At 39.1% G+C, this 23,362-nt stretch overlaps 4 protein-coding genes across 5 annotated transcripts; 3 read left to right on the top strand and 1 right to left on the bottom strand.

Annotated features, from left to right (window-relative positions):
- The first annotated feature begins 586 nt into the window (after window positions 1-586).
- Window positions 587-8,034, top strand: LOC131793710 (transient receptor potential cation channel subfamily A member 1). The gene is made up of 10 exons (XM_059111180.2): window positions 587-1,055; window positions 2,020-2,360; window positions 2,781-3,051; window positions 3,398-3,728; window positions 4,159-4,352; window positions 4,805-5,134; window positions 5,328-6,213; window positions 6,417-6,620; window positions 7,218-7,393; window positions 7,507-8,034. The coding sequence occupies exons 1-10, from the start codon at window positions 688-690 to the stop codon at window positions 7,820-7,822; spliced, it is 3,417 nt and encodes a 1,138-aa protein (XP_058967163.2). The 5' UTR covers window positions 587-687; the 3' UTR covers window positions 7,823-8,034.
- Window positions 8,035-8,137: 103 nt separating this feature from the next.
- Window positions 8,138-12,936, bottom strand: LOC131793712 (uncharacterized). Its single transcript, XM_059111182.2, has 5 exons — window positions 12,349-12,936; window positions 11,469-11,758; window positions 10,815-10,920; window positions 10,345-10,383; window positions 8,138-9,416 (listed from the first exon to the last, which is right to left on the bottom strand). Exons 1-5 carry the CDS (start codon window positions 12,899-12,901, stop codon window positions 8,998-9,000), a joined length of 1,407 nt encoding a protein of 468 aa, XP_058967165.1. The 5' UTR covers window positions 12,902-12,936; the 3' UTR covers window positions 8,138-8,997.
- Window positions 12,937-15,102: 2,166 nt separating this feature from the next.
- On the top strand, window positions 15,103-20,269 carry LOC131793609 (TIP41-like protein). The gene is made up of 7 exons (XM_059111038.2): window positions 15,103-15,286; window positions 15,574-15,753; window positions 16,452-16,554; window positions 17,039-17,170; window positions 17,615-17,710; window positions 17,950-18,021; window positions 18,734-20,269. Exons 1-7 carry the CDS (start codon window positions 15,201-15,203, stop codon window positions 18,854-18,856), a joined length of 792 nt encoding a protein of 263 aa, XP_058967021.1. The 5' UTR covers window positions 15,103-15,200; the 3' UTR covers window positions 18,857-20,269.
- A 1,144-nt stretch (window positions 20,270-21,413) lies between these two features.
- LOC131793653 (uncharacterized) lies at window positions 21,414-23,324 on the top strand. Of its 2 annotated transcripts, XR_009340915.2 has the most exons (4): window positions 21,414-21,551; window positions 21,831-22,161; window positions 22,262-22,439; window positions 22,865-23,324. XR_009340915.2 is itself a non-coding variant. In XM_059111095.2 (3 exons), exons 1-3 carry the CDS (start codon window positions 21,516-21,518, stop codon window positions 23,002-23,004), a joined length of 354 nt encoding a protein of 117 aa, XP_058967078.1. In that variant the 5' UTR covers window positions 21,428-21,515; the 3' UTR covers window positions 23,005-23,324. The 2 variants fall into 2 exon arrangements, 1 of the variants encoding a protein (XP_058967078.1); XM_059111095.2 differs by lacking the exon at window positions 21,831-22,161 and having other exon boundaries at window positions 21,428-21,551.
- Window positions 23,325-23,362: the final 38 nt, after the last annotated feature.

The raw sequence follows: 23,362 nt of genomic DNA, 5'->3' as shown, positions 1-23,362 counted from the left end.
CTTTGAAGCTCTTTACAGTGGCCAATTTACATCACCAACTCAATTGATAAAACCAAAATTATCTTGTTATACTCCCTCTCAGACGCAGCACAACAGTTTTCTTTAGAAACTTACCCCTTCATGTTATTATGGCCCGACTCTGAGGGGGGCCAAAACATATTTATGCAGGCTAAACAAACTATATTATCATATGAAACGAAAACGTCACTGCCAGTATAAAAATTTGAGGCACGCGGTATTTAGCATGAGAACTCTACGCTGACATTGATGCAGATTAAGTTCATTATTATTTGTGATAACTTTATGGAGGAAAGAAAACACTTCAAAGAGATTACAACAACGAAGAATTTAATCTCCACGCTGAGGTGCACCTCTTACAACTAAAAAAACAGAACAATTGTAAAATATAAAATTGAATCTGTAGGGAACAAATGTAGGCTAAGAATGAAATCATTTAATGGAAACAAAGTAATTAATCTGGTGGTCATATTAACGCGTAGCGTCGTAGGCGGAGTGACGTTCGTATTGTATTGTAATAAATTGTGTCATCTCATGCTAATTTCAGGTTTGTTGAAATAAGTTCCAGTTCATTTCTCTTTAAATATTACTATGCCGGAAACGTAAAATGTTGTAATTCAGTGCAATCTTAAAGATAGACCTTTCCATTGGGTATGGTGAGGCTGCACGATGAATTCCACGACGACGTTCGAGTACACCCACTCGCCTTTCTTGGGTCGACATAACACAGCAGTCAGCAAAGCGGACTTACTTGAAGGCGACTTCGAACTCACGCAGTTCAAGTTAGCGGCCCCATCAGATCGCACGCAAGAAATCCGCGAAATCATCCAAGACGGGAAAGTAGCCGAATTGAAAGATTATCTGTCGGAGAATAAGAACGTTAAGCTGATAAACGATTTGGATGACCATGGTTTCTCTCTGCTACATCTATCAGCGCGATGGAATCGAGTCGAGATGACACGAATATTGATCGATCATGGAGCTGAAGTCGACATTCGTTTAAAAAATTCATCAACACCCTTACATGTTGCCGCGAGGTAAGAAATAGCATTGTGATTGATTTGAAGAACAGGTGATATTATTGATTCGAATTGTTTGAACAGTTTGAATTGCAATTCATGTAGATTTGATCTTAGTTATTATTAGAGAGCACCTTTCACGGTTGAACTTTTGATTCATTTTCATAACAGTGACAAAACCTATCAGTCCCGAAGCAGATTTTTTAGAAGTAGAAAGGGATCCGTCTTCGGAAAGTATCTGAGGATAAATCTTTTTTCCATTAGTAGAGCTCATTCGTGACTCAGAGCGATATCTACAATGATTATCTAAAAGAACCCAGGCATGAATGAAAACAGAATGGTTCTCTTAACAACATTCTTTTAATATGTTGATTTTTTTCATCCTAAAAACCGTTTATTAAAACATGTTCCGTAGTAATTAAGTACTATAAAGGGTGAGAGTGCCATCCACAGTCTAATTTACTTCTCATTACTATTCAAAGCCAAGTTAACTTGTCAGCGAACGCAGAGTACTCCCAACATTTTCCTGTATGCCTTACATAGATTGAGGGTCACGTCACCTAAATTAAGAATAACATACACTCAATTAATGAATCATTCACAATTTTTTTTGGAATGAGCCAAAAACAAAAGAAATAAATGAAATCAATAAAAATCTGAGTTCTCCAGAATGATTCGAATCGTTGGGTCACTTCCGATCTCTTCAGATCGGAATCTAACAAAAAAAATATGGATCAGAAATCGCATGATCATAACTTCATTTCATTACACTGATGTTTTTAGACGTTCTCATAATACGAGCCATAGATAAGTGCAATTTTAGAACCTTACAAAACTTAATAAGTAACCACGTGAAAACAATTTTTTGCATGGCTACCTATCCTCCAAATTCCACTCGTGCTTCTGTGAAGCGACGTAAACGTGGGAAATGTCCTTCAATATAGCTCATACTGGTTTCTCCTTCATAAATGGCCATTTGTAGGTTTAACTGCCCTGAAGTTGCTGAAGTTCTCCTCAGTTCCGGCGCCCGCCCATCACTAGTTGACTCTTTGAACAACAACGCCCTGCATCACGCAGTGCGAAGACGCAATAAAGAAATGGTGTACATGCTGGTGCGAGACACAGATATCGACGTAAACACCAAGACACAGGTTGGGCTGACTGCCTTGCATCTAGTCTGCATCAACGGTGATAAAGAAATTTGCCAAACCTTGCTGCGTCACGGGGCGGACGTTACAGCGAAGACCGCTGAACTTAGCACCCCATTGCAAGTTGCTATATTCAGTTGTAACACAAGTCTTGCGGAGATGCTGATTAAACAAGGTTGGCTAGAAACCCTTTTTTCGTTATGTAGCAATTTTAGACTGCGTGTAGATAGAAGCCTAAAGTAAAGTTTCCAGTTTGATGCTCTGTAACACCGTTTTGTGAGAAGTCATATTAAGCAAAGCTTTTCCCACGAACAAGCTACAGGAAATCATTTTGAAGAAGTCTGTTCACAGACCTTTTGAATGAATTTTTCTTTGATAATCGTCTTGAGTGCAAGCGAGATAAGAGCCGTAGGGGATTTATACAATCTCTCAAAGGCATTTCCCTTCCAATATTGGAAAGGCGGAAGAGCCGTGAGGACGAAGTCTATCACGTTTTCCATCCCCTTTAAATCAGAGATTATCTCAGACCACTATACACACACAAGGATCCACAAGGATCACAGTCACCTTATTATGGTATTTTTGTCCTTTTTAGCTTCATCGCAACTCCTTGATGTTAAAGAATTTCTCAATGAGCCTGATGTGGACCAGGATTGCGCTTTGCATTTGGCGGCGGAAAGTAGAAACGTGAAGTCGGTGGAACTGTGTTTAAAATACGGCGCTAACGTCAACGCTCAGAGAAGTAGCTTGATGACACCCCTTCATATTGCATCAATGAGAGGTGACCTAGAGATAGTGAAAATTCTGTGTGGAAAAGGAGCTGACATACACATAAAAGACAACGAGAAGAAAACTTCATTACATAGGTAGGATACTCGAGTGACGCACCGCGTCCTACCAAAACTTTCGTCAAGCTTGGTATTGATTACGTCGTCCTCAAACAGCATATTCTCTTCATCTCAAGAAAAAAAAACTTGATCTGTAAAAGGTGGTACTCGACACGCGCAATCGTTTATCTAACTGAGACCAATTGTAATAACGTGTTGAAATTTCCTTTGCCTTCCCGTGTGATTATGTTCTCCTTTTTTCAACTGCTTTACTTCTTTACCTCCATAACCCATGCGTATTCATAAGACTTTCATTACTTAGGCTAAAAATTAAAAAGTGGAATGCTCTTTTCTTACGCATGTGTATCCCTTTATCGTAACACAGGGCAGCCTATGAGAATCGTGCCGAGGTTATCAAGTTCCTCATCAGTTTGGGCGCCCCACTTGACAGTAAAGCCAATGACAATCGCACGCCTTTCCTAGAGGCAGTGGTTGCTGGCAGTGTGGAAAGCGCTCGGCTCCTCCTTGATTCTGGTGCAGACGCGTTCGCTAGCACGTCAGAAATGAAGAACTGCCTACATCTGGCGGTCGACAATGGCCATCTGGAAATGGTACAACTTCTTCTGGAGAATAAGAAAGCTAAAGAAAATCTATACAAGTCAGACACATTTGAACGGGTTCCTCTTCACAATGCAGCTATTTATCCTGATATTAAGGTATTCTGGTTCGGTTAAAGTCCAGTAACTAACAATAAAAGCTGTTTACAAGATCCTTAAGAGACTCGCAAGTTTGAGAAAGGCAGTGAGCATGATTTCCTGTTCTGCTTATTTTCGGCGCTAATTTTTCCACCCATCCTGGTTCCAGAGATCTCATTACATCTCAGTTCAACCAAAGTGGATGAACTTAAGTCATCGAAAAGTTTACCATGAGAGAGGGCAAGTTTTCATCAAAAATTGCCCACCCTTTTCCACTCTTCTCGCTTCGTGATCTAAATATGCTATAACTAAAAAGAAAATAAATATTGACCCTACTTTTTAGGTACGGTTCACATCAAATTAACAGCCTACGTAAAATATACGATATAACTGCTTCTTTACTCAATTGCATTTTAGACCATCATTGAGAAAATGTTTATTACGTTTTCAGATTCTGGAACTCCTATTAACTAAGTATTCCCGAGCGTGTTTTCAAGACCAACTTCAGCAGACACCACTTCATCTTTCTGCTCAAAGCGGCCGATTCGCACATATCGAGGCCTTGGGTAGAGCCATGGCCGGCATCAATGAAAGAGATGATGATGGAATGACACCCATTCACTTAGCGGCAATGAAAGGAAACAGGTAAAAACGACCCTGAACAATCGTCTTTGCAATGGCCTAATTCAAGAAGACAAGAAGAACTACAGCGAAAGTAAGGTTAAGGATATTCGTTTAGAGTGATGATGACCATTATATCGGTCTGGAGGTAAACAATCTAGTAGCTTATTTTTTGTCTTGGTTATTTAGAGATGATGGGCCAGTCTTTTCTTATTCATGGCCAGTAAATGTTTTCCTCGCTTGCCAGCAAACTGACGGGGAAGGTCAATAATTCCACCAAATGACTACGTGAAGATAATTAGTTTTAATATGGAAACTCGATCGAGTTCTTTCTAATTTGTATAAAAGCTACTCGGATGAATTTTTGGACCATGGTTTGGGAGTTGCTTGTGGGATGAGAAGTTGATACTTGTGGCCTTGTAGGTTCCGCGCGTTTGGTATAGACTTTGATGTTTTTGTTTCTCCTGTTAAAACAGGAAGGCCTGTCAGGTACTTGTTCGCCTCGGTGCTGATGTCAACGCGAGGGACAACGATCGCTGGTCACCTTTGATGTGGGCAGCGAGATCAGGATGTGAAAAAACCTCCCAGGAGCTCATAAAAAAGAAAGCTGTTCTTGATCACTTCAACAATTCGGGAAACACTCCTTTGCACATTGCATCATCGTATGGCAATGTCAGAGTGATGGAACTGCTGTTAAGTTCTGGTGCCAAGGTGTGCGTGCAAAATAATCTGGGGCAGACATGTCTAGATGTGGCAGTGCGTTCTGGTGCAGGTGATGTGGCTCTAATGATGGCTCAGCACCGAAGGTTGGTAGTAACATCCGCAGGCAATCACCTTTCGTAAGATACTGAACAACCCTGCTAAGGGAATCCTTCCCCAACGTGCAACGAATATGCCTTATCACAAGGAACATGATCATGATGGCAGGCGTTGTGACTACAATAAAGAAAAAAAGATGGAAACGTTTTTCTAACTCTCTCCATTACTATTTTTCACCAGATGGCGAGAAATTCTGGATTGTCGCAGCCCAAACCACAACTCACCCATGAAAATATTGATAGAACATTTCCCTGAGGCTGCCAGTCTTGTCATGGATCATTGTATCAAACGCTCGTCTCACATTCGAACAGATCCGAACTACACAGAGTCTTACGATTTCCATCTTCTCGACCCGGGTCCTGATGACGAGGCAGACCTAAATGGAAACCGTTTCTTCGGTCCCAAGACGATGGTAAAATTTAACCGTGAAGATCTTCTTCTGCATCCCCTAACGCAGAAACTATTAGATGTAAAATGGGCTTCATTCGGAAGATATATATACTACTTCAATCTCATAGCCTATTTGGTATTCCTGATAACGTATACCATATTCATTGTCACGGAAAGAGAAGCTCAAGATTTCAATCCACGTAAAAGCGAGAATGGAACTGAGAAAGTAAAAGCGTCAGAGATTTTTACCAGGGCAACTGCTTTTAATGGGGCGGTGTTGTTCGTCGCTTTGATATTTGCAGCTGTCCACATTGCCAAAGAAATTTTTCAGCTCTTCGTCCAAAGGCGTCGTTACTTCACCGACGCTTCAAACATGACAGAATGGGCTCTGTACTTGTCAACACTCCTTTTCATATTGCCTTACTTATTGAGACCCGAAGAATTAGACGAATCTCTCGGCAGCTTCAAAAATCCACGGAATTTATGGATTGCTGGAATTATCTCCATCTTCCTGTGCTACGTTAATGTGATTTTATTCCTGAGACGATTTCAACCTTTTGGAATTTACGTTTCTATGTTTTTAGAGGTCTTCAAGACAGTGGCAAGAGTGTTTGTGGTCTTCTTCATATTCATCATTGCATTCGCCATAGTCTTCTTTATCCTCTTTAAAGAGCAGGTACAAGACATAAAGCTTGTTCGAGGTTAAAAAACTGAAAGGGTAAATGCCATGCATTACCTTTCTATAGGTTACAATTCCGGATCAGTCAAGTCAGTCGCTCGAGTTTCAAAACAAGTCACATATAGATAAATGTAGCAAAGCCAAAGCTATAATTGAATGCTTCATGATTCAAAACCAATCCTATTTTAATTGCATTGCAGGAATCGTTTAGTACACTTGGGTTGTCCATCGTCAAAGTGTCCGTTATGATGGTGGGGGAGTTTGAGTACGATACTGCGTTCATAAGTAGCATCGACGCCAGTAATGACGAAACAAGAAATCCTCTGAATCCATTTCCAGAGATAGCACTCATCTTCATGTTCGCCTTTCTCTTCCTAATGGCGATTATACTTATGAACCTCCTGGTAAGAAAGTAGTGCTCTGTAATCTCTTAATAGTGCAGGCCATGTTTTAACGCCGTCCAACTTTTCTGAAGACCCTTATTTGCCAAAAATCTTTGACTCTCGAAGCGGAATACACGGTTGTCTATGATCCAGCCGCCTGAATTCCAGATCAATATGTCCAGGTTCGAGTTGTGAGCGGATCATGGTGGCTTGCTCTCAGGAAAGACTACGTTAAAGATGTGTTATCCCTCTCAGTCAAGTTATCGAATTGCTGGACTACGATTGAACTACAATTGAAGCTTCTTTATCACTCTTTATCCTACAGACATTAAAATAAGCGTCTTCTTTAACGACTCAACATGTTTGTCAAGCTTATCCCTTTAACTCCCAGAAGTGACTAATATGTAATTTCTCCCTACAATTTCCACACTACTTTTAGCAACCGGTTAATGAGAAAAGTCATACTTATCCGGTAGAAGTTGCTATCTTGAGCTTTCACCAAATTTCGCAACTAATTTACAAGGAATTATGTAGCTGCAAAAGGGGAGAATTAACAATCAGATCTTGGGAGTTAAAGGGTTAACCCTTGATTGAGAACTTCTTTCATTTGTCTCTCAGGTTGGTTTAGCGGTGGGTGATATCGAATCTGTGCAAAGGACCGCCACCCTTCAGCGCATGGCAATGCAGGTTTCCTTTGTGGCCGAAGTCGAAAACAAGTACCCAAGATTTATTACGCGTAGAATTTACAAGCCATCACTGGAGATAAAACCAAACGTATATAGAGGCAAATTTAAGTTAGTCATTTGTTATGTTTCATTTTATCACTTGCACAAAAAATTTCCTCCAGAGTTGTTTAACTGTGTGATCATGACAAAACATTTTCTTTCTTTCTTTCCTTGTTTATCAGGAGATTTCACGCCTGGTTGAAAGGCCAAGGGAGACTTTTCGACGAATCCTCATCCTTAACGTCTTCAGCAGCGATGACAGAAACGACCATATCCGACATTCAACAGCAAGTAAGCAAGACAAAGAAACGTGTGAAGACCTTGATACGAACAGTGGAACTTCAAAATCGACTGTTAGCGACCATCGCCAGACAAATGAATTTAAATGTCGAAATGGACGACTTGAATGTTGGACACTGGGTAAAGCCGCAATCGACATATGACGAGAAAAGTGAGGAGGAAAAAGACGACACTGTATATCATTTGGCAAGACTGTAGCCTGTCAAGCGCTTTGCTAGTGATGAATAAATCAGTGCTTCAAAATAATCGTTTTAATGCTCTAATCCACCTGCACGGAATTGACACATTTCCCGATTCTGAAAGGTGGTAGTTTATTTAGCCTGGTGCAAACAGCGGATGAGAGATAGGTCTGATTTAGAAAGCCTTCCCCCAATCTTGAGACGTAATAAAATAATTACATATTTTCCATTTCAATTTTTTAAACATTCACATCGCACAATTACTTTGGTACTTCACAAAATTTCTTGTTCAGTCGTTTTCGCTGTCATTTAGAACGGTTTCTTTGCGTCAAGATTTTCAGCAACAAGTGGAGTTGTCAATTACAAATTATGAACTTAAACCAGAAACGAGAAAAGTTAACACTGACGTTGAGACATCATGAAGAACATTTCACGACTAAACCCAAGGCAAATGACAAACATCAAATTTCTCTTTACATTATCAATGAATCAAACATTAAGGAACACGAGAATAAGGGAAATGATCGCCAGCTTTAGGAGCTCCTGATTGTCAAACAAATTCTCCCTGCCGGTAACATGGGTAATATACAGAGAGCAAGGAGAGAATATGTATTTGAAAATAAGGGGGTAAAATATCAGGAAACACTTAGCGCACTCGAGTGTACTTTTCAAGCTGGTGAAATGAATTCAAATTTTATGTTTATAATAATAATGATGATGATGATATAAAGTTGATGATATAAAGTTAATGCCTCAGTTAATGCCCCAATAGGAGGTGCATTATGCAATAATTCATTGATAAACGGAGCTGAAGTATTTGTCAATCAAATAATACTCCATCATTACTTAAACATCAGCTTGATGACAAGGTGGTTCTCGCTGAACGTGCTATCAGCCACCCTCCCCTCTCCTTCCCTCTCTCTCGGTTTCTTGCGAAATTGTTTTCACACTCCTACACCCCTTTTTATTTCCTCTGCCAGCTCTGGGGCAATTTAAAGCTTCATTAGAGGGTTAGGGTAAGGGAATGGATGGGAATAAGAATGGAATGATCGTTATCAAGCATTCAACAATCAAAATAAATTTAAGAGAGAGATCGGGGTTTGCAATTAGTCGTAACAATGGCTGAGTTCCGGAAGTTGTAATTTTTAGTCAATTCTTTATTGTGATGTGCTCCAGCAGACATACCACTCCTAGCTAACTATACTGCTTATAGGAGTTATAGGCTCCTGAATTGTTCAGCACATCATTTGTCATAATAAGAATCGCATCACATAACTTGTCATAATCACTCAGCTCATTATAAACATGAGCAGAAATCCTAGTATGTAGTTTCCCTTGGATCAGTTTGACAGGAACCTCAATATTGAATTCATAATGAAGCTTGGCTTGCACCATTTCTGCATGAGCTTTCACAGCTTCCTCCTTTCCACCTTGTGTGACACAGTTCAGCAGTACCTCAGGGAGACGAATCATCACCATTGGACCAAACATGTGGGCATGAGAGAGCAAGCCTGTGCCCCATTTCTGTGCCAGCATGGTAGCAGCTTTGTGAGCTAATGTGTTGTTGAATTTGCGAATTCTCTCAGGGCCCATGGCCACCCAAAAGTCTAACACTAAGGGGTAGAACAGAGGTGGGAGGTATCTTTTTCATTTATGTTCTTGGTCAAAATGTAGATTTTATAACTGATACTGCTGATTGGACTGTAAATTAAAGGCCATTACCACCAAAACAATTTCACATATAACCACAGTGGAAGGTTTCCCTCTGGGTCTGATTTTTGCATTTTTTTTTTTGGTTCAAAGAAGCCAAACATGCAATATTTCATTACTCTAAGATACTTCACACCACATTCCCTGGAAACACCCAACATTTAGATCACCTAAAATGAACATGTAATCTACAGAAAGAAATTATGTGTTCAACAGCCAAACCCAGGAAATACTTGAACAGCAGGTACTTTTTGTAAGGCAAGTAGTTTAGCACTGAACAAGTGCATGCATCACAAGTGCATGCATCACTGCATGACAATTTTTCATTGAGAACAAGAGTAATACACACAAGGTAGGAGCAGGTAAGTGTCATGGAAAGCTCTTCTTTGTCTCTCCCACATGATTTTTCACCCTTTGTTTGCCAGTCCAAATTGTTCACACCTTGACATGTCTCAAACATTTCTCCTCAAGCCGACTATTTCAGTGCGAATGTCTTCCTTTCTAATAACCAAATCAGTGAAAGATGGCCAGAAAGGATAAGTTGGAATAAGTTGGAAATGTTACATAATAACTATGTGAATCCTAAAATAATGTATAAATTAATTGCACCTGAATTGATCATTTAATACAAAAAAATAAGTTTAATTCTGAGGTAAAAAGGAGGGCTGCAGTTAAGTTTGTTTAAAGAAAACCCATAATTTACATTGAAATTGACCAGTTACACATCATTGTTGTAATACTCCAACAGATGCTAAAAAGAACTTCTCTTATTCAAAGTAAGATTTGGAAAAACTATTTTTAACAGATAAAAATTTAAATCATTGCTCTCACCAGTATTTAAAGCCAAGTAGGGACTGTAATCTCTCAAACCTGTTGAAGAAAAGAAAAATTTATGGGAAAATTTTCACCACTTTTAACTCTGAGGTGGTAGAAGTTGAGGGAATGAGAAAACACTCTGATAGTTTGACTTTTTATTTTGTTTGTGATTTCTGATTGCTTCATTTTGTTGTTTTTTTTAAGTGATAAGAGATGTTCTCCTTTTCTGCCCATGTGGGAGGCAATTTCATCACAAGGTATGCATTCTCCCTCCCACCTTACCCTAACATTTTGTCTGGTTTCTCTGACAGTTAACTGGAACACATTTTCAACTATTCTTAAGGGAATGAAACGCTGAATAGCCTGGACATATTCATCCAGAGACAATCGCTTTCAATGAAGGGATGCCACATCTCTCTCTTCCAATCCACAAGTAAAAAAAATCATCATGATGATAATTTGGGGTTTTTCAACAAAAGTTATACCTGTCCATATGAACTGTGAGTTAAATCCTGCTCCAAAACCACTTGAAACCACAAGAGGTTTGATCATTGGCTGATGCTTTTTAGAAACATGCAAGAATGCACAACCCTGCAAGAGAAGAAAGTGAATTCATTTTTTTTAAAATAACAACAGTGATAAATTGTAAGGTAAGGAAGAAGAGAAAGAGAAAGAAGAGGAGGAGATGGAAAATGTCTTAGAAAAAGACCCGGTTGGAATGGAAAGCAAAAGTATAACCAGCTAACCAACAATGAATATAAAGAGGAAGGTGACTAGGGAGACAAGAACATGGACTGTTGCAACAACTATAACGATGATGATGACAACCACATCAAGGATAATGACAGTGATGATGATGGTGACAATGAAGGATCATATCACCTAAAACAGAAGAAAAGAATGAGGCTTATGTGAATTGAGCTGGCTCATATTCACTTCTGTCTCATTATTCATATGAGGAGTCTCACTTAACTAACCACAGACCTTGTTGCTTTATATGTAAAGAAGAGATAGCAACTTTGAAGTGTTCACCTCTCAAGAAACTGGAACCCACTTTTTTCCTACACAGGTAGGAAAAAGCACAGCATACATTTATAACAAAGCAGACAACAAAAATACCTTGGGGTATGCAAGAATACCTTGGGGCATGCAAGCCACTTGTGTGCATTTGCCACATAATAATCAGCCTTAAGAACACTCAAGTCTAATGGCAGGGTTCCAAGAGCATGAGCACCATCAATTAAAACTGGAACACCTTTGCTATGGCACAGTTTCACCATTTCTTCCACCGGCATAATAACAGGATAGTTACTAGGTATATGACCAAACAAAGCCAGTCTTGTACCTGCTTCCAGGGTATCCTTTATTGTTTTTAGGATTTCCTCTTTGGTGGCAGGAAATGTGATTGTAGTTTCCTTTAAAATAACACCTGAAAGTAAATCTCTGTGGTTAGTCCATGCAGTTTGAAGAGAGTTTCTCAAAGAATCCTTTTGAACTATCACCTCCCCCTTTCCCACCCAAATCCCCTTCTTTGCAGCACCATGTTATTGGGCCCCACTCTGGTCTCTACTTTTGTGTAAGGCATGGTGATCTGTTTCAAAGCAAGGAAATTCCCAGTCTAGTAGGGTAAGCAAGACTATGGTGCAGCGATGCTGTAGCATTGCAAATTTTCAGAGACAATTTGCTCTGACCAAAGCTCAACATTTGAAACATCAGCCTTAAAAACTTTTTATGGAGGCCAATTAACATTACTAACCCAGTTGATAAAACCAGATCATTTCATTTCCTAGAGGGTTGCAAAAACATTTCTCCATGATAAATAAAATTTCCTAACATTTCCAGCTAGAAAATGGCTGAGACCAAAATAGCAATTTTTCAGCTTCTCTGGATCTCTGAGATGGCCTATGACACAATCAAAGAATACAGGACCAGTAAGGTCCATCTTGTCAGAATTATTATGATTCAATGAGATGAAAAAAGTAGCCCTCTATAATTTTTCAAATATCTGTGTTCACTTACCGTAGGCGCTACTAAGATGCCTGAATAATTTCTTAACAGTATAGTAACAAGTGTTCAAGTAATACACGGTATCTCCGGGACGCCATTCGATGGATCTAATCACGGTATTGATGCCAGCAGTTGCGTTCGGTACAAGAACAACATCACGTGGTTCTGCACCAACAAACTTAGCCAATCGACGGTTGACATGGGCTAACAGTGGCAACATTTCTCGATCAAAAAATCGCACAGGCTGCTGTTCCACGTAGCACTGCCACTTATAAGCTGTTTCCAGACCCTCTTTTAAGACACATCCAAAAGCACCGTGATTCAAGAACGTCCAGTTGTCCAGATCCAACAAGAAGTGTTTTCGCATTTCATTCCCAAATGGGGTCGATCGGTCAAACTTGGGAAGCTCAAGGGGAAACTTTGGTGGCACGTATCTATCATCAGGAGTGCTTATAAAATTTTCAACCATATTAAACGCCATAATGCCCTGATATTTGGGTTTCTCAAGCGCCATTTGATCAAAAGTTTTACGGAAATTTTCTTTCTGGTCATTGTGTTCCTCCATGTTAGAGATTGGGTAAAGTCTATGTTACAGTTGTGTGCCTGGTTGCCAAGCCTTTTCACAGGAGTGAGGCATGAACTTGTTATGATATAAACCTTGCCTTGTTATTACGCTAACTAACTGCTTGTCTCTATCACAACATGGTCACTTTCAGCCTCGCTCCACATCAAAGGCTTAGCAACTAAGTACACAACTGTGAAATGGCCTATTAATAGCCTAACGTCATTTCGCCTGCTTGTCAGCTACGTTTCTTAGACACTGTACCACTGACAATTAACCCTAAACTCAACATTTGCTTTTTTTTCTTCAAGTTTTTTTTTAACTATTTATCAACTTGGCTAGGGGTTCTACTTTAATTTTTCGACGAGTACTAGGAACAATGCAGTTTAAATACATGAGATATCAATTTAGTCCACGGTCTGTTTGGTCCTTGTAAGCAGTGGGCTGCGACTTTATCAACCAGAGAGTTTGGTGAGATTTTTCCAGTTGCCTTCGGGTAAATTCAGATATGGAAAATTGTGAAAAGGAAGTAACAGAATAACAAATAAAATAAATGATGATGATAATAATAACATAAAAAGAGAGAAAAATATCAATGATGTCTAATTTCGAAAAGGAGAAAGGAAAAGGACAACAACCAACAGGTACCAAACCGTATGAGGAAAAATATTACCGTGGCTTCAAAAAATAATTGCTCGGAAAAAAAGAAGGAAAAGAAAGAAAAAAAGAACAAAACAAAACAAAAAAACGATAAAAATGATGATGACAAGGGATAAAATACAAAAGACAGCAAAAACAAAATGCGAATTCCACGGGGAGTAGTTAGTCGGCCCCCAAGCCAGTTTGAGAGTTACTCCTTGTCCGCCAGCTCCAAATCATACTCGGGGAGAAGTTATTCGGCCCCCAAGCCAGATTAAGAATAACTCCTATAGCGTGATTCGAACCCGCGACCTCGATGACCTCTTGTACTCGTTGCGCGCTCACGATTACCAGTTGACCATCTGGAAACTCCATAAATTATTTGTATTAATTGTCGGTGTAGAAAGTTTTTAAATACCGAGTTGGGGGGGGGGGGGAGGGTGAGGAAGTTTGTCTGACTAACAGTGTAATCGAACGTTTCGAACCCGCGACCTCGATGACCTCTTGTACTCGTTGCGCGCTCACGATTACCAGTTGACCATCTGGAAACTCCATAAATTATTTGTATTAATTGTCGGTGTAGAAAGTTTTTAAATACCGAGTTGGGGGGGGGGAGGGTGAGGAAGTTTGTCTGACTAACAGTGTAATCGAACGTTTCCGTTCAAGAAACTGCATATATAATTGGCATAAATTGTCAGTGTAGAGAGTCTTTGAATACATGGTTAGGGGGAGGGTGAGGGTTTGTCTGACAGTGCAATCGAGCGTTTCCGTTCATTAACAAAGGAAATGAATCATACAAAGAACTGGCGGACGACCTCATTTGCCGGGGCTCGACAAACACTACGATTTGGACATTTTTCAAAAAGCTAACAAGTGCGTGCATTAGGAAACTGATACTCGGCGGGTATTTCGCATTTTTCCCTTTGTGGACGCATTTATTATATAAAAATATTTCTGTTGCTTTATGGTCACTTTTCACTAAACGCGGCATTCATTTGGTGGACAAATCACCAAAGGGTTGTAACGTGCGCGGCTGTCCTGATACACGAATGGAACATTACACATTTCCTTTTCGCATATGGAAGGTACCACCCACATACATGTATGTTGGCACCAAAATTAAATCCTTTACCAAGAGGTATAGATATACGTTATAACACTGTGAGGCAAGAGGCTTTACCGAGAATGGACACAGGGTGGTGTCTTTTCTTATTCCATACAATAGCTATCAAAATTCTCTCGAGCTCATTATCCATCATTTTTTTTAATAATTGGACAGACATAAACTACGTCACGCAGATCTTCCCGCAAAATTTCATCGATATTGCATGGTAGCATTGTCAAATAAAGCAGTTAGACATGGGTTTTTACAAAACATAAGACATCAACAGTCATTTCTAATAAAGGCACTTATGCATTCAGGCGCGGGAAACATTTTGTATGTCATGTATGCTCATGTGAAATGTCCTGTAGTTTTCCGTAACACTTACACAAAACATTTAGTTCTAGATGCGTGTCCGCTGAATACCATAATACTCCGGGCGTTCAAGTTCCCTCAGAATAACCGCTGGGCTATTCATTCTAAACATTACTCTAAACATTATTGTGAAAATATTCGATCTAAATTCTCCTCGATAAGGTGAGAGGGAATACAAGATTAAGAATGAAGAAGTCTGACGTCTTTGGCTTTGGACCTTGGAAAATAACTACCACCAAAGGGGCTATTCTTAAAGCGAATGACGCAGAGAGGTAGGGTTGTAAAACTCCTAAATCGCATGTCTAGCATGACAATGACATGAGACAAATTAAGTTGGTTGTAGATATAATATGTATAATATGTACTACAGTACATATTTTTTCCAGAAATTTTCTTATATGTATATCAGCCGATCTCTGAACAGATATGAAAGGATCTTACTCCCTGCTGGCTTTGTTTCTTCTATCTCAATGGAACTTTTCGGTGTTAAACAAATCTGATCTTGGGGTTGGGTGCCTTTAAAGCTAGATTATTTTTATTTCTCTGTGCTGTTATATAGAATCTCTTCTGAGCTGGAGCTTCCTTCTCTTCCTGAAATGGTGTTTGGCGACAATGTTCTACAGATTGATCATGCTGCAGGATTTGGGATTCAATTTAATGCACTGGATGCACTAAAACTGGTAGACAACAGGCACGACTTGATGAAGGTTGCTGTTGCAGAAGAATGGCAAAGCAAAAGGTGAAGCTCATAAATAAAAATTCAGATAGTAGCTCTCACAAGTGCACTACTTTAAATGGCTAAGCATGCAAAGCATTCATAGCCACAGTTCTCCTCTCAATGATTAAACACTTCAATAGTGTTTTCTTATAGAATATATATCTGTAAAGGAGTTCAACTGTATCTTCACTGTTGGGTAATTTATTTAGTGTAAATTTTTAAGATCCAGTGGGGAGTGTACTTCCCACAGGGGGTTCTACGAAGATACTCTATCTAAAAGAAGTGCATTTACCATGAATAAGGTGTAGAAAGTGAGAGAAGTTCAGATTTTTAAAGGTAATAAACATCATACAATGTAAAGAAGTGTAAGGCAAACTTAATAGCTAAGAGCTGATTCGTGTAACCTATTTAGAAGTTATTCGAGAGCAAATGTAATTAACCCTTCAACTTCCAAGATCTGATTGTTAATTCTCCCCTTTTGCTACTACACATTTCCCTATTAGTGAGTTATAAGAATCTGGTGTTAGATCAAGATAACAACTTCTTCCTGATAAGTATGAGTGTATTCTAATAACCTGTTTGCTGGATAGTGAATTGGTATTGTAGGGAGGAGTTACATGTTAATCACTTCAAGTTAAAAGGTTAATGTTACCAAGAATTAACCAAATTGCTTTTACATATTGTGTCTCTCTTTTCGTTTTTTCACCTGAACCTCGTAGGCAGGATTCAGAATATATCAAAGAGGTTATAAAACCTTTTGACTGGACATTCACAACAGATTACAAGGGTACACTGACTGGAAAAGAAGAGATTGTATTTCAGGTGTGGTTTTAAAGATAAGTAAGAGAAATTTATGCATTGTAAGGTCTTTGACTCAGCAACTGAATAATTCACTTTAGTTAATAGTTTTGAGTCATATTTAATTTAGTATAGCATGAAATTCAGCCTGTAGAGTATATCTGTCAATCACTGATTCATTCATTTTTGAAATATAATGATATCAATTTATTCTTCCATATCATGTGCCATTATTGACAAATATTGCTTTACTTGTTCAACCCTTAGCACTATAACATCAGCATGCATAGTCTCTTAACTGTTCTCTATACATTTCCCAAGGTACTGACAAGGAGAATTTGTTTAACAATCAAGAACTTCTTTCAAGAGTTAGTGATCATTTCTGTTATTCTCACAACTTGATTTTTGATTCAGGGGTGCCGCTGTTAGGAGAAGTTAGATGCTTAATGTTCTTAGGGGTTAAAGAGTTAGTAAAAATCTTATGTTGTGTTCTCCTCACTTATTCCAGGTTGAGCCCACCAAAGAGAGAATAGATCTAGAACAGCTTAAAGTTAAAGAAAAGATATATTTCTATGAAGACATTATATTGTATGAAGATGAATTAGCAGATAACGGCATAGCAAAGTTGAATGTCAAAATGGTAAGAGAAAACAGATGTAGTTATGAATGTTTATGTGACCAATTGTAAAGTCAATATGATTGAATGTGTGCAAAGCTTTTTTTTCTTTTTGCATTTTTGCAGCCCAATGTTGTCAGTGTCCTGGCAAATGAAGATCAACTTAATACCCACCTATTTTTCTAAACGAGCTTGTTCAACAAAGGATTTATTTTACAGAAAAAAAACATATCAAAGAATTTTGAAAGAACCTCACAAAAAAAACCTCAAATCTTCCAGTGGGCGGAGAAATGTGTGTCCTGTATACAGGCCAGTTCTTTCTGGCTTGAGCTGTAACTTGTGCTTAAGTTTTGTCCTATAGATTTAAAACTCTCTCTCTCTGATTGAGAGAGAAATTCATATTATGTGATTATACAGCCATGGGCATGCAAAGACATCTTATTCATTTCATGCATTTTTTACTTTCAGCGTGTTATGCAGGGAGGTTTCTTTCTGTTGCTGAGATTTTTTTTGAGAGTAGATGGAGTTCTTGTTAGGATCAATGATACAAGAATTCATCACAAGGTACATAGTACTTTTTAATTAAAATGAGATTTACCACTGTAAACCTTTTTAAAGAAACTGGTCCTAAAAAATTTGAAGTCTTTTTGGCAGTCTGACATGTGTTATGGCCAAGAACATTTGGGTTGGTTTTACTGCAGGGTCCAAACAGAATTACCCAAAAGACATTTGTTCTTTTCTTTATGCAGCAGTTTATTGACTGTCTTTTGTGATCCATCTTCTAATTTATGGTCCAATTACAGGCTGGCACTTCATACATGTTAAGGGAATATTCATCCAAAGAAAGAAAAGTAGCAGACCTCTTAGAATTAAAGGTTGGTCCTCTTTATGGTACTTGAATTTTCCTCAACAAATTTTAATGTAGACAGGTTCCAGCCTAGACTGGAATCTCTCCACCTAGAAGTGAAAATGCTCAACAGCAAACTGTAATGGAAAGCTATCAATACGCTAGGAGATTACTTGCAATAGTCTGTTTTCCCACCATGGCTGTTGCCTCTTGTTATAAAAACCACGAAAGGAAAGATTGGGTTCACTGTGTTGTTTTCTTGGTTAAGAAATGGAGAATAAATGGCAACAAGAGAATGGGGAGCCTTGAAAATATTTTTGAGTTGCATGAGTTGAGCTAACTTTTCATCCAGGAGGAGTAACAGTCCTCCTGGTTGCTTTTAGCAACAGAACCAGACTTAAGTTCCAGCAGCTATGCAGAATTTACCCATCCTCCCCATTCACATAGGATACTTTTCCTATGCTCCAATCTCTCGCCATACACCTCAGCAAGGTATTTCAATAAAAGTGGATTACGGATGGTCTACCACCTTCCTGTGAGACCTCTTACCCACCGTCTTTTTAGCTTGCGAGAAGGCTCATGTGCTTGGGTTTGGCTTTTTGGCTCCTTTTCTGGGCACAGCTGCCTATTACAACGTTGGCAGCCCAGCTGCTTATGGAAACAGTTACTGACACCTCCATTTAAGTGAATTTTTTTATATTGGCTATGAATTCTAAAGGAAGTGTTTCTGGTATTTCCAGGTTCCAATTACAGATCCGACTCAATTAGCTGAACACTTATTTCTCCGGTACGAGACATTTGAGAAACTGTCTTTTCCCGATGGCATTGATGCATTGTTTGGTGTTGAATCCTCGGTCAGTTAAAAGTCAGATGTATGACAGGGCTATCTGAAGACTTGTAGACAAATAAAAGAAATGTTGGAATGGATTCCACTACAGGGATTGAGGAAGAATAGACAAAAAAATTTTGCTTTGATCAAGAATACGGCTCAAGGTTTACTTTCAACATTATTGTCACTGGAAACCTTCGGGAGAAAGCCATTTTTGCCATCTGACCATTGAGACTGATCTGAAGGGGAGGGAATTCTCGGCCAGACAATCACAGTGTACAGTATTTGCCCTTCTCTGTCTAGGCTATTGCAGACGATGCTGGTAGTAATCCATAAACTGTTTCATTCGAGTTTATATTTGGCATGTCGCGCCGCAGACAGTTAGACTCAAAGAGGACGTGCCGCATAATTATGAAAAGAACTCACCCTTAAAGTCACGCAGGTTGTATACAAGCTCTATGAACAAGAGGGATTTATGAACAGGAAAAAAAATGGCTGAATTCAGCACAAGTTGCTGAGAGGCACACCCAGTGTTGCCTCTTTCTGTGGAAACTGTAAAAAAAAGCTAATTGAATAGTCAGCTGTTTTTTTACACTTTGTCAATGAAATGTAATTGAAACTTGTCATAGAACACTGTGAGTAGGTACCAGTCACGGCTGATCAATGAAGGCGAACCTCCTTAATTCATGATGCAATCAGTCAACCTCTTACAAAAAACACCATTGTGTAATTGTCGCTTTTCGCAATTACGATTTTTACTGAGAAGGAGCATTCATTTTTTCGTCTTGAGAACGCACTTAGTGCTTGAAGAGAGGATTGATGCGAGATGTTTTCCAAAAATTGTTCAGACACGTGCCATTGACGTGCATCAAATGTGAAGACAGAAACAGGTCATAGTTCTTGACAATGGCTCAAAATCATCCTGCAGGTCATTACAGACAAAAAAAAATTACAGACAAAAACAACATCTGGCAGCTAAGTTTGCTTTTTTTGGTAGAATATTCACTAGCTAGGGAAAGGTAAGTTCGATAATTCCTTATTATCAGGCCCTTAGGGGGCAGCAGTTGTGCAAGGGGAGAGGGAAGGGAAGAGTAGCACCCCCTCCCCCCCCTTACCACCTCCAACTATGTGTAGGAAAAAGTCACGTTATTCGAAGTTGGATATTCGAAGTTGGATATTCGAAGTTGGATACAGCTCATTGTATGTCTTGACAGACATCTCAACGCCTACTAGTCACAAAACGCTTTGGATTAAATAAACCATGGAATATCCCACGAGTCACTTGGACATCTTTGGTGTACCCAGAAGATTTCAGTCGAGTGTGTATTATGACTATTATGACCCCATCTAAATGACTAGAGGGACATTCCGAAGTGTGCCTCGAAAAAGTATTTCAAAACTGTTTTATACCATTCCAAAAAAAGATGAAATAAAACAAATGCCAACACCATCAATAAGGCATACGCGTAGATTTAATTCTGAACTAGCCCCTTACTGTATCCTGTTTAAAACACTAAAAACACTAAAACTGAATATTCATCACATAAAAAGAAAACAGAGTGCTTAGCAAATTTTTAAGTTGTCAAGGTTGAACGCCGAGAACAAACCGAAAATGACACTAGTTTCAAAATGTAAACGGTCAAAAGATAGCAGACAACGATGGGAAGGTTGGAAGATACATCGGTGTTTCTGTATTCTGACTGGCTGCATTTTGTATGGCGTAGTAAAGAAAAGACTATCGTTAAAAAACAAAACTTCATTAAGGCTGCCTGCTAGAGATTTTGCACGAAATGCTTTTAGAAAAAATTGACCATATTTTCGCGTGTTTCGATCCTGTCGATAATGGAACTGTTTCCTTTCGCAGCGAAGGCTATAGAAACTTAATGTATCTCCAACTACAGTGCAAAAAAAATGTTTAGCAAACGGTGGACCGACAGCGCCAGGCCCATTAAAACACGGTTGATCGAATGAAACAATGATCTCCGATTATTAATCCACCGAGTCCTCTATTTATCCCTATATTCACTGCCGCTTTTCGAGATTGTGATGCGAGAGTTTTCACCGCAAGATAACCCTTATTTTCGACGATGTTCACAAAAAGCCGCGAAGGTTCCAAGTCGACAAACTAGCTTAGAGCCTTGCGTACTTAAATTGCATTCGCATGTCTCCCCAACCCACGACATCAATGACTTCAATAAACAAAAAGCTTTAAAGAGCGGCACACGTCTAGGTAATTTTGTCCACAGGGGTACATGAGACCACCTTGCCTACTGGTAGGATTGAGTCATGATACTCGTAATACTCGTAAACATCCGGTAACAATGGACCATTAAAAACAACTCTCATTCAAGTAATTTTGCCCGTAGGAAATTTGCACGGAAGGAAAATATATTTTTCGTGTCGCCCATGGAATTGTTTATTCTCGTAGGCGAAGTTAAAGTGATTCCTTCCCCGTTTAGTTGCAATTTCATATAATCGCCAGCTATAGGTGCAGAACTGGGTATTTACCGGCAGTGATCATGCAATGAGCGAATGTTTTCTGTCACACTCCAAGTGGCATTTTTGACAGATTGAACAGTATATAACGTTAATGTTCTTCTATATCTGGGACATGGACCTCTTCAGACTGCTGCACAGATATTTAAATTCATTCACTCCCTCGTTGGGCCGCCGTATTTCATAAAAATTTTGCTATGAATCCCAAAGGCGTTATGAATACTCTCTCACAGGTACGATGTTGCATTGTGATAATCAGTTGAACTGTCCATGGTCTCTGCTGCATCCACATGAATTGCGTGGCCAGTTTCTGAAGTTTCGTAGTATTCTTAGTTATAAGGGAATTGTAAGAGCCAGTAGTAGGAACTCACTCGCCAAAAGTTCCTTTATTAAGAAATATGGTCATAGTTCGAGAGTTTCCCTACATTTTGAACCTATGGTATGAATGTCAGGCCGCTTCTGACTTATTGAAAGCTCCATTATTCTTCGCACTATCTATGTTTGTTTGTCAGGGCATGATCAATTGTAAGTTGACCGTACCATGGAACAGGCCGGAATGTTTGATCACGATGAGTGGTGATTGAGAGGACTTTTCCGAAAGTAGCAATAACACTTTTCATGTTCCTTTAGGATCAGGTCACCTTTGCCTCAAGAAGCACGCCTTCATCACGTAATGTTGAAAAACTGATTACACAGACCATGTACTTGCAAAATCAACCTTATGACCAGATATAGCAGTAAATGATTTCCCCTCGTTTTTAGCGGACCTAAACTATATGACATATTTCAGGAACGAAATGTACAGCAAAAGAGAAAAATGAAAACAGCAACAACGATTTCGAGGCGAGGCAACGGGGTGCAGGAGAGGCATACTAAGAAAAACGGAAGTAATTCTATTGTTAATTTGTAGTATTTTCTAGTATTTTCTTGTTCATTCTTTCAGTTTGTGAATGCTGTCGAGGAAATGGAGAAATCCATTTTAGTTCCTCAAAGTTTACATGACATGGCACTGTCAAAAAGTGGCAGTAATCCTGTTCCATCAGGCAATGGAATCGCTTTAGAGAAAAGCCTTTATGAAGCATTCAATGCGCTGAAAAATGTGAAGAACGTTGTCCTAACAGGTAGGCTACAGCTGAACCTTATATTCATTGATTTTATAACCGTAAGTTTTAAACCAAGGAAATGCATATAGTGTAGGTTTCTGGTAAGGCTTAGTGTCTTCAATTCAGAGGAAAAATTATGACTTTCATTTTACGTATCCCCACCCTCCATTTTCCAACAAATCAGAAAAAAAGATGATTCAATTGGAATACTTTACATTGTGAAATGAATATGAATTTGCTTGTATGTGGTATTTAACCAATTAATCGATAGGGTCTTAGCTGATCTCGATCTCGTCCCCTGTCGCCATCAATCATCTTGCATTAATTGATAGCCTGATCAAGACTTTATATCGTGCACGTGCGACAATTAATTAATCGATTAAACGTTCATTTACCTGGCTACAAGACCACGATTGACAGCAACATTTCCTTATGTCTTTCAGGTCATTCCTTGGATGATAAAAGCGACGGGCACCCGATCAGCAGTGAATTGCAATCTCTAACAAACTCCTTGGAGGTAATGACTGACCTGGCCAACAACCTTACCGCCGAATATAAGAAAAACTTCAACCTTCTTTTCTGAAAACAGATTATTTCTAGGATGACTGAGAGGAAACGGAACATAATGCCTTGGTGGCAAACGTTACGTAACTGAATGTGGTTCATTATCAAGAAAAAGACAAAATAGAAGCAGGAAAATGTAAATAGTCAAAAATTTTTGGACAATAATTGCTCCTTGTTTCAAATTTTTTAACACTCGTTTTATCTAAGGACTCAAGTTCTTCTTTTTCTTGAAACAAGGCGGGGCGTAGGCTGGCAGAGCGCCAGAAAATTGTACCATTTTTTTTTCGCTCTTTCCAAGGAGGAGGCTCTTTGAATGATCCGTCGACCCAAATCAGAATTGCAGCGAAGGATCTTTCTATATAAACCCTTACCGCTGC

The sequence above is a fragment of the Pocillopora verrucosa genome, chromosome 9, assembly GCF_036669915.1.
Source record: "Pocillopora verrucosa isolate sample1 chromosome 9, ASM3666991v2, whole genome shotgun sequence".
Lineage (NCBI taxonomy): Eukaryota > Metazoa > Cnidaria > Anthozoa > Scleractinia > Pocilloporidae > Pocillopora > Pocillopora verrucosa.
The sequence above is the reverse complement of the archived record's forward strand: the minus strand, read 5'-3'. Positions and strand labels throughout refer to the sequence as shown.

Coding starts and splice junctions, on each gene's coding strand:
- LOC131793710 (XM_059111180.2), top strand. CDS start 688: ATGAATTCCACGACGACGTTCGAGTACACCCACTCGCCTTTCTTGGGT. Junction 3,052..3,397: donor AAGAAAACTTCATTACATAG/GTAGGATACTCG, acceptor ATCGTAACACAG/GGCAGCCTATGAGAATCGTG. Junction 6,621..7,217: donor TTATACTTATGAACCTCCTG/GTAAGAAAGTAG, acceptor TTTGTCTCTCAG/GTTGGTTTAGCGGTGGGTGA.
- LOC131793712 (XM_059111182.2), bottom strand. CDS start 12,901: ATGGAGGAACACAATGACCAGAAAGAAAATTTCCGTAAAACTTTTGAT. Junction 10,921..11,468: donor AGTGGCTTGCATGCCCCAAG/GTATTCTTGCAT, acceptor CTTCTCTTGCAG/GGTTGTGCATTCTTGCATGT. Junction 9,417..10,344: donor CTACTTGGCTTTAAATACTG/GTGAGAGCAATG, acceptor TCTACCCCTTAG/TGTTAGACTTTTGGGTGGCC.
- LOC131793609 (XM_059111038.2), top strand. CDS start 15,201: ATGAAGAAGTCTGACGTCTTTGGCTTTGGACCTTGGAAAATAACTACC. Junction 15,287..15,573: donor AAAGCGAATGACGCAGAGAG/GTAGGGTTGTAA, acceptor GCTGTTATATAG/AATCTCTTCTGAGCTGGAGC. Junction 18,022..18,733: donor CAGACCTCTTAGAATTAAAG/GTTGGTCCTCTT, acceptor TGGTATTTCCAG/GTTCCAATTACAGATCCGAC.
- LOC131793653 (XM_059111095.2), top strand. CDS start 21,516: ATGAATCCCAAAGGCGTTATGAATACTCTCTCACAG. Junction 21,552..22,261: donor TTATGAATACTCTCTCACAG/GTACGATGTTGC, acceptor TCATTCTTTCAG/TTTGTGAATGCTGTCGAGGA. Junction 22,440..22,864: donor GAAGAACGTTGTCCTAACAG/GTAGGCTACAGC, acceptor TATGTCTTTCAG/GTCATTCCTTGGATGATAAA.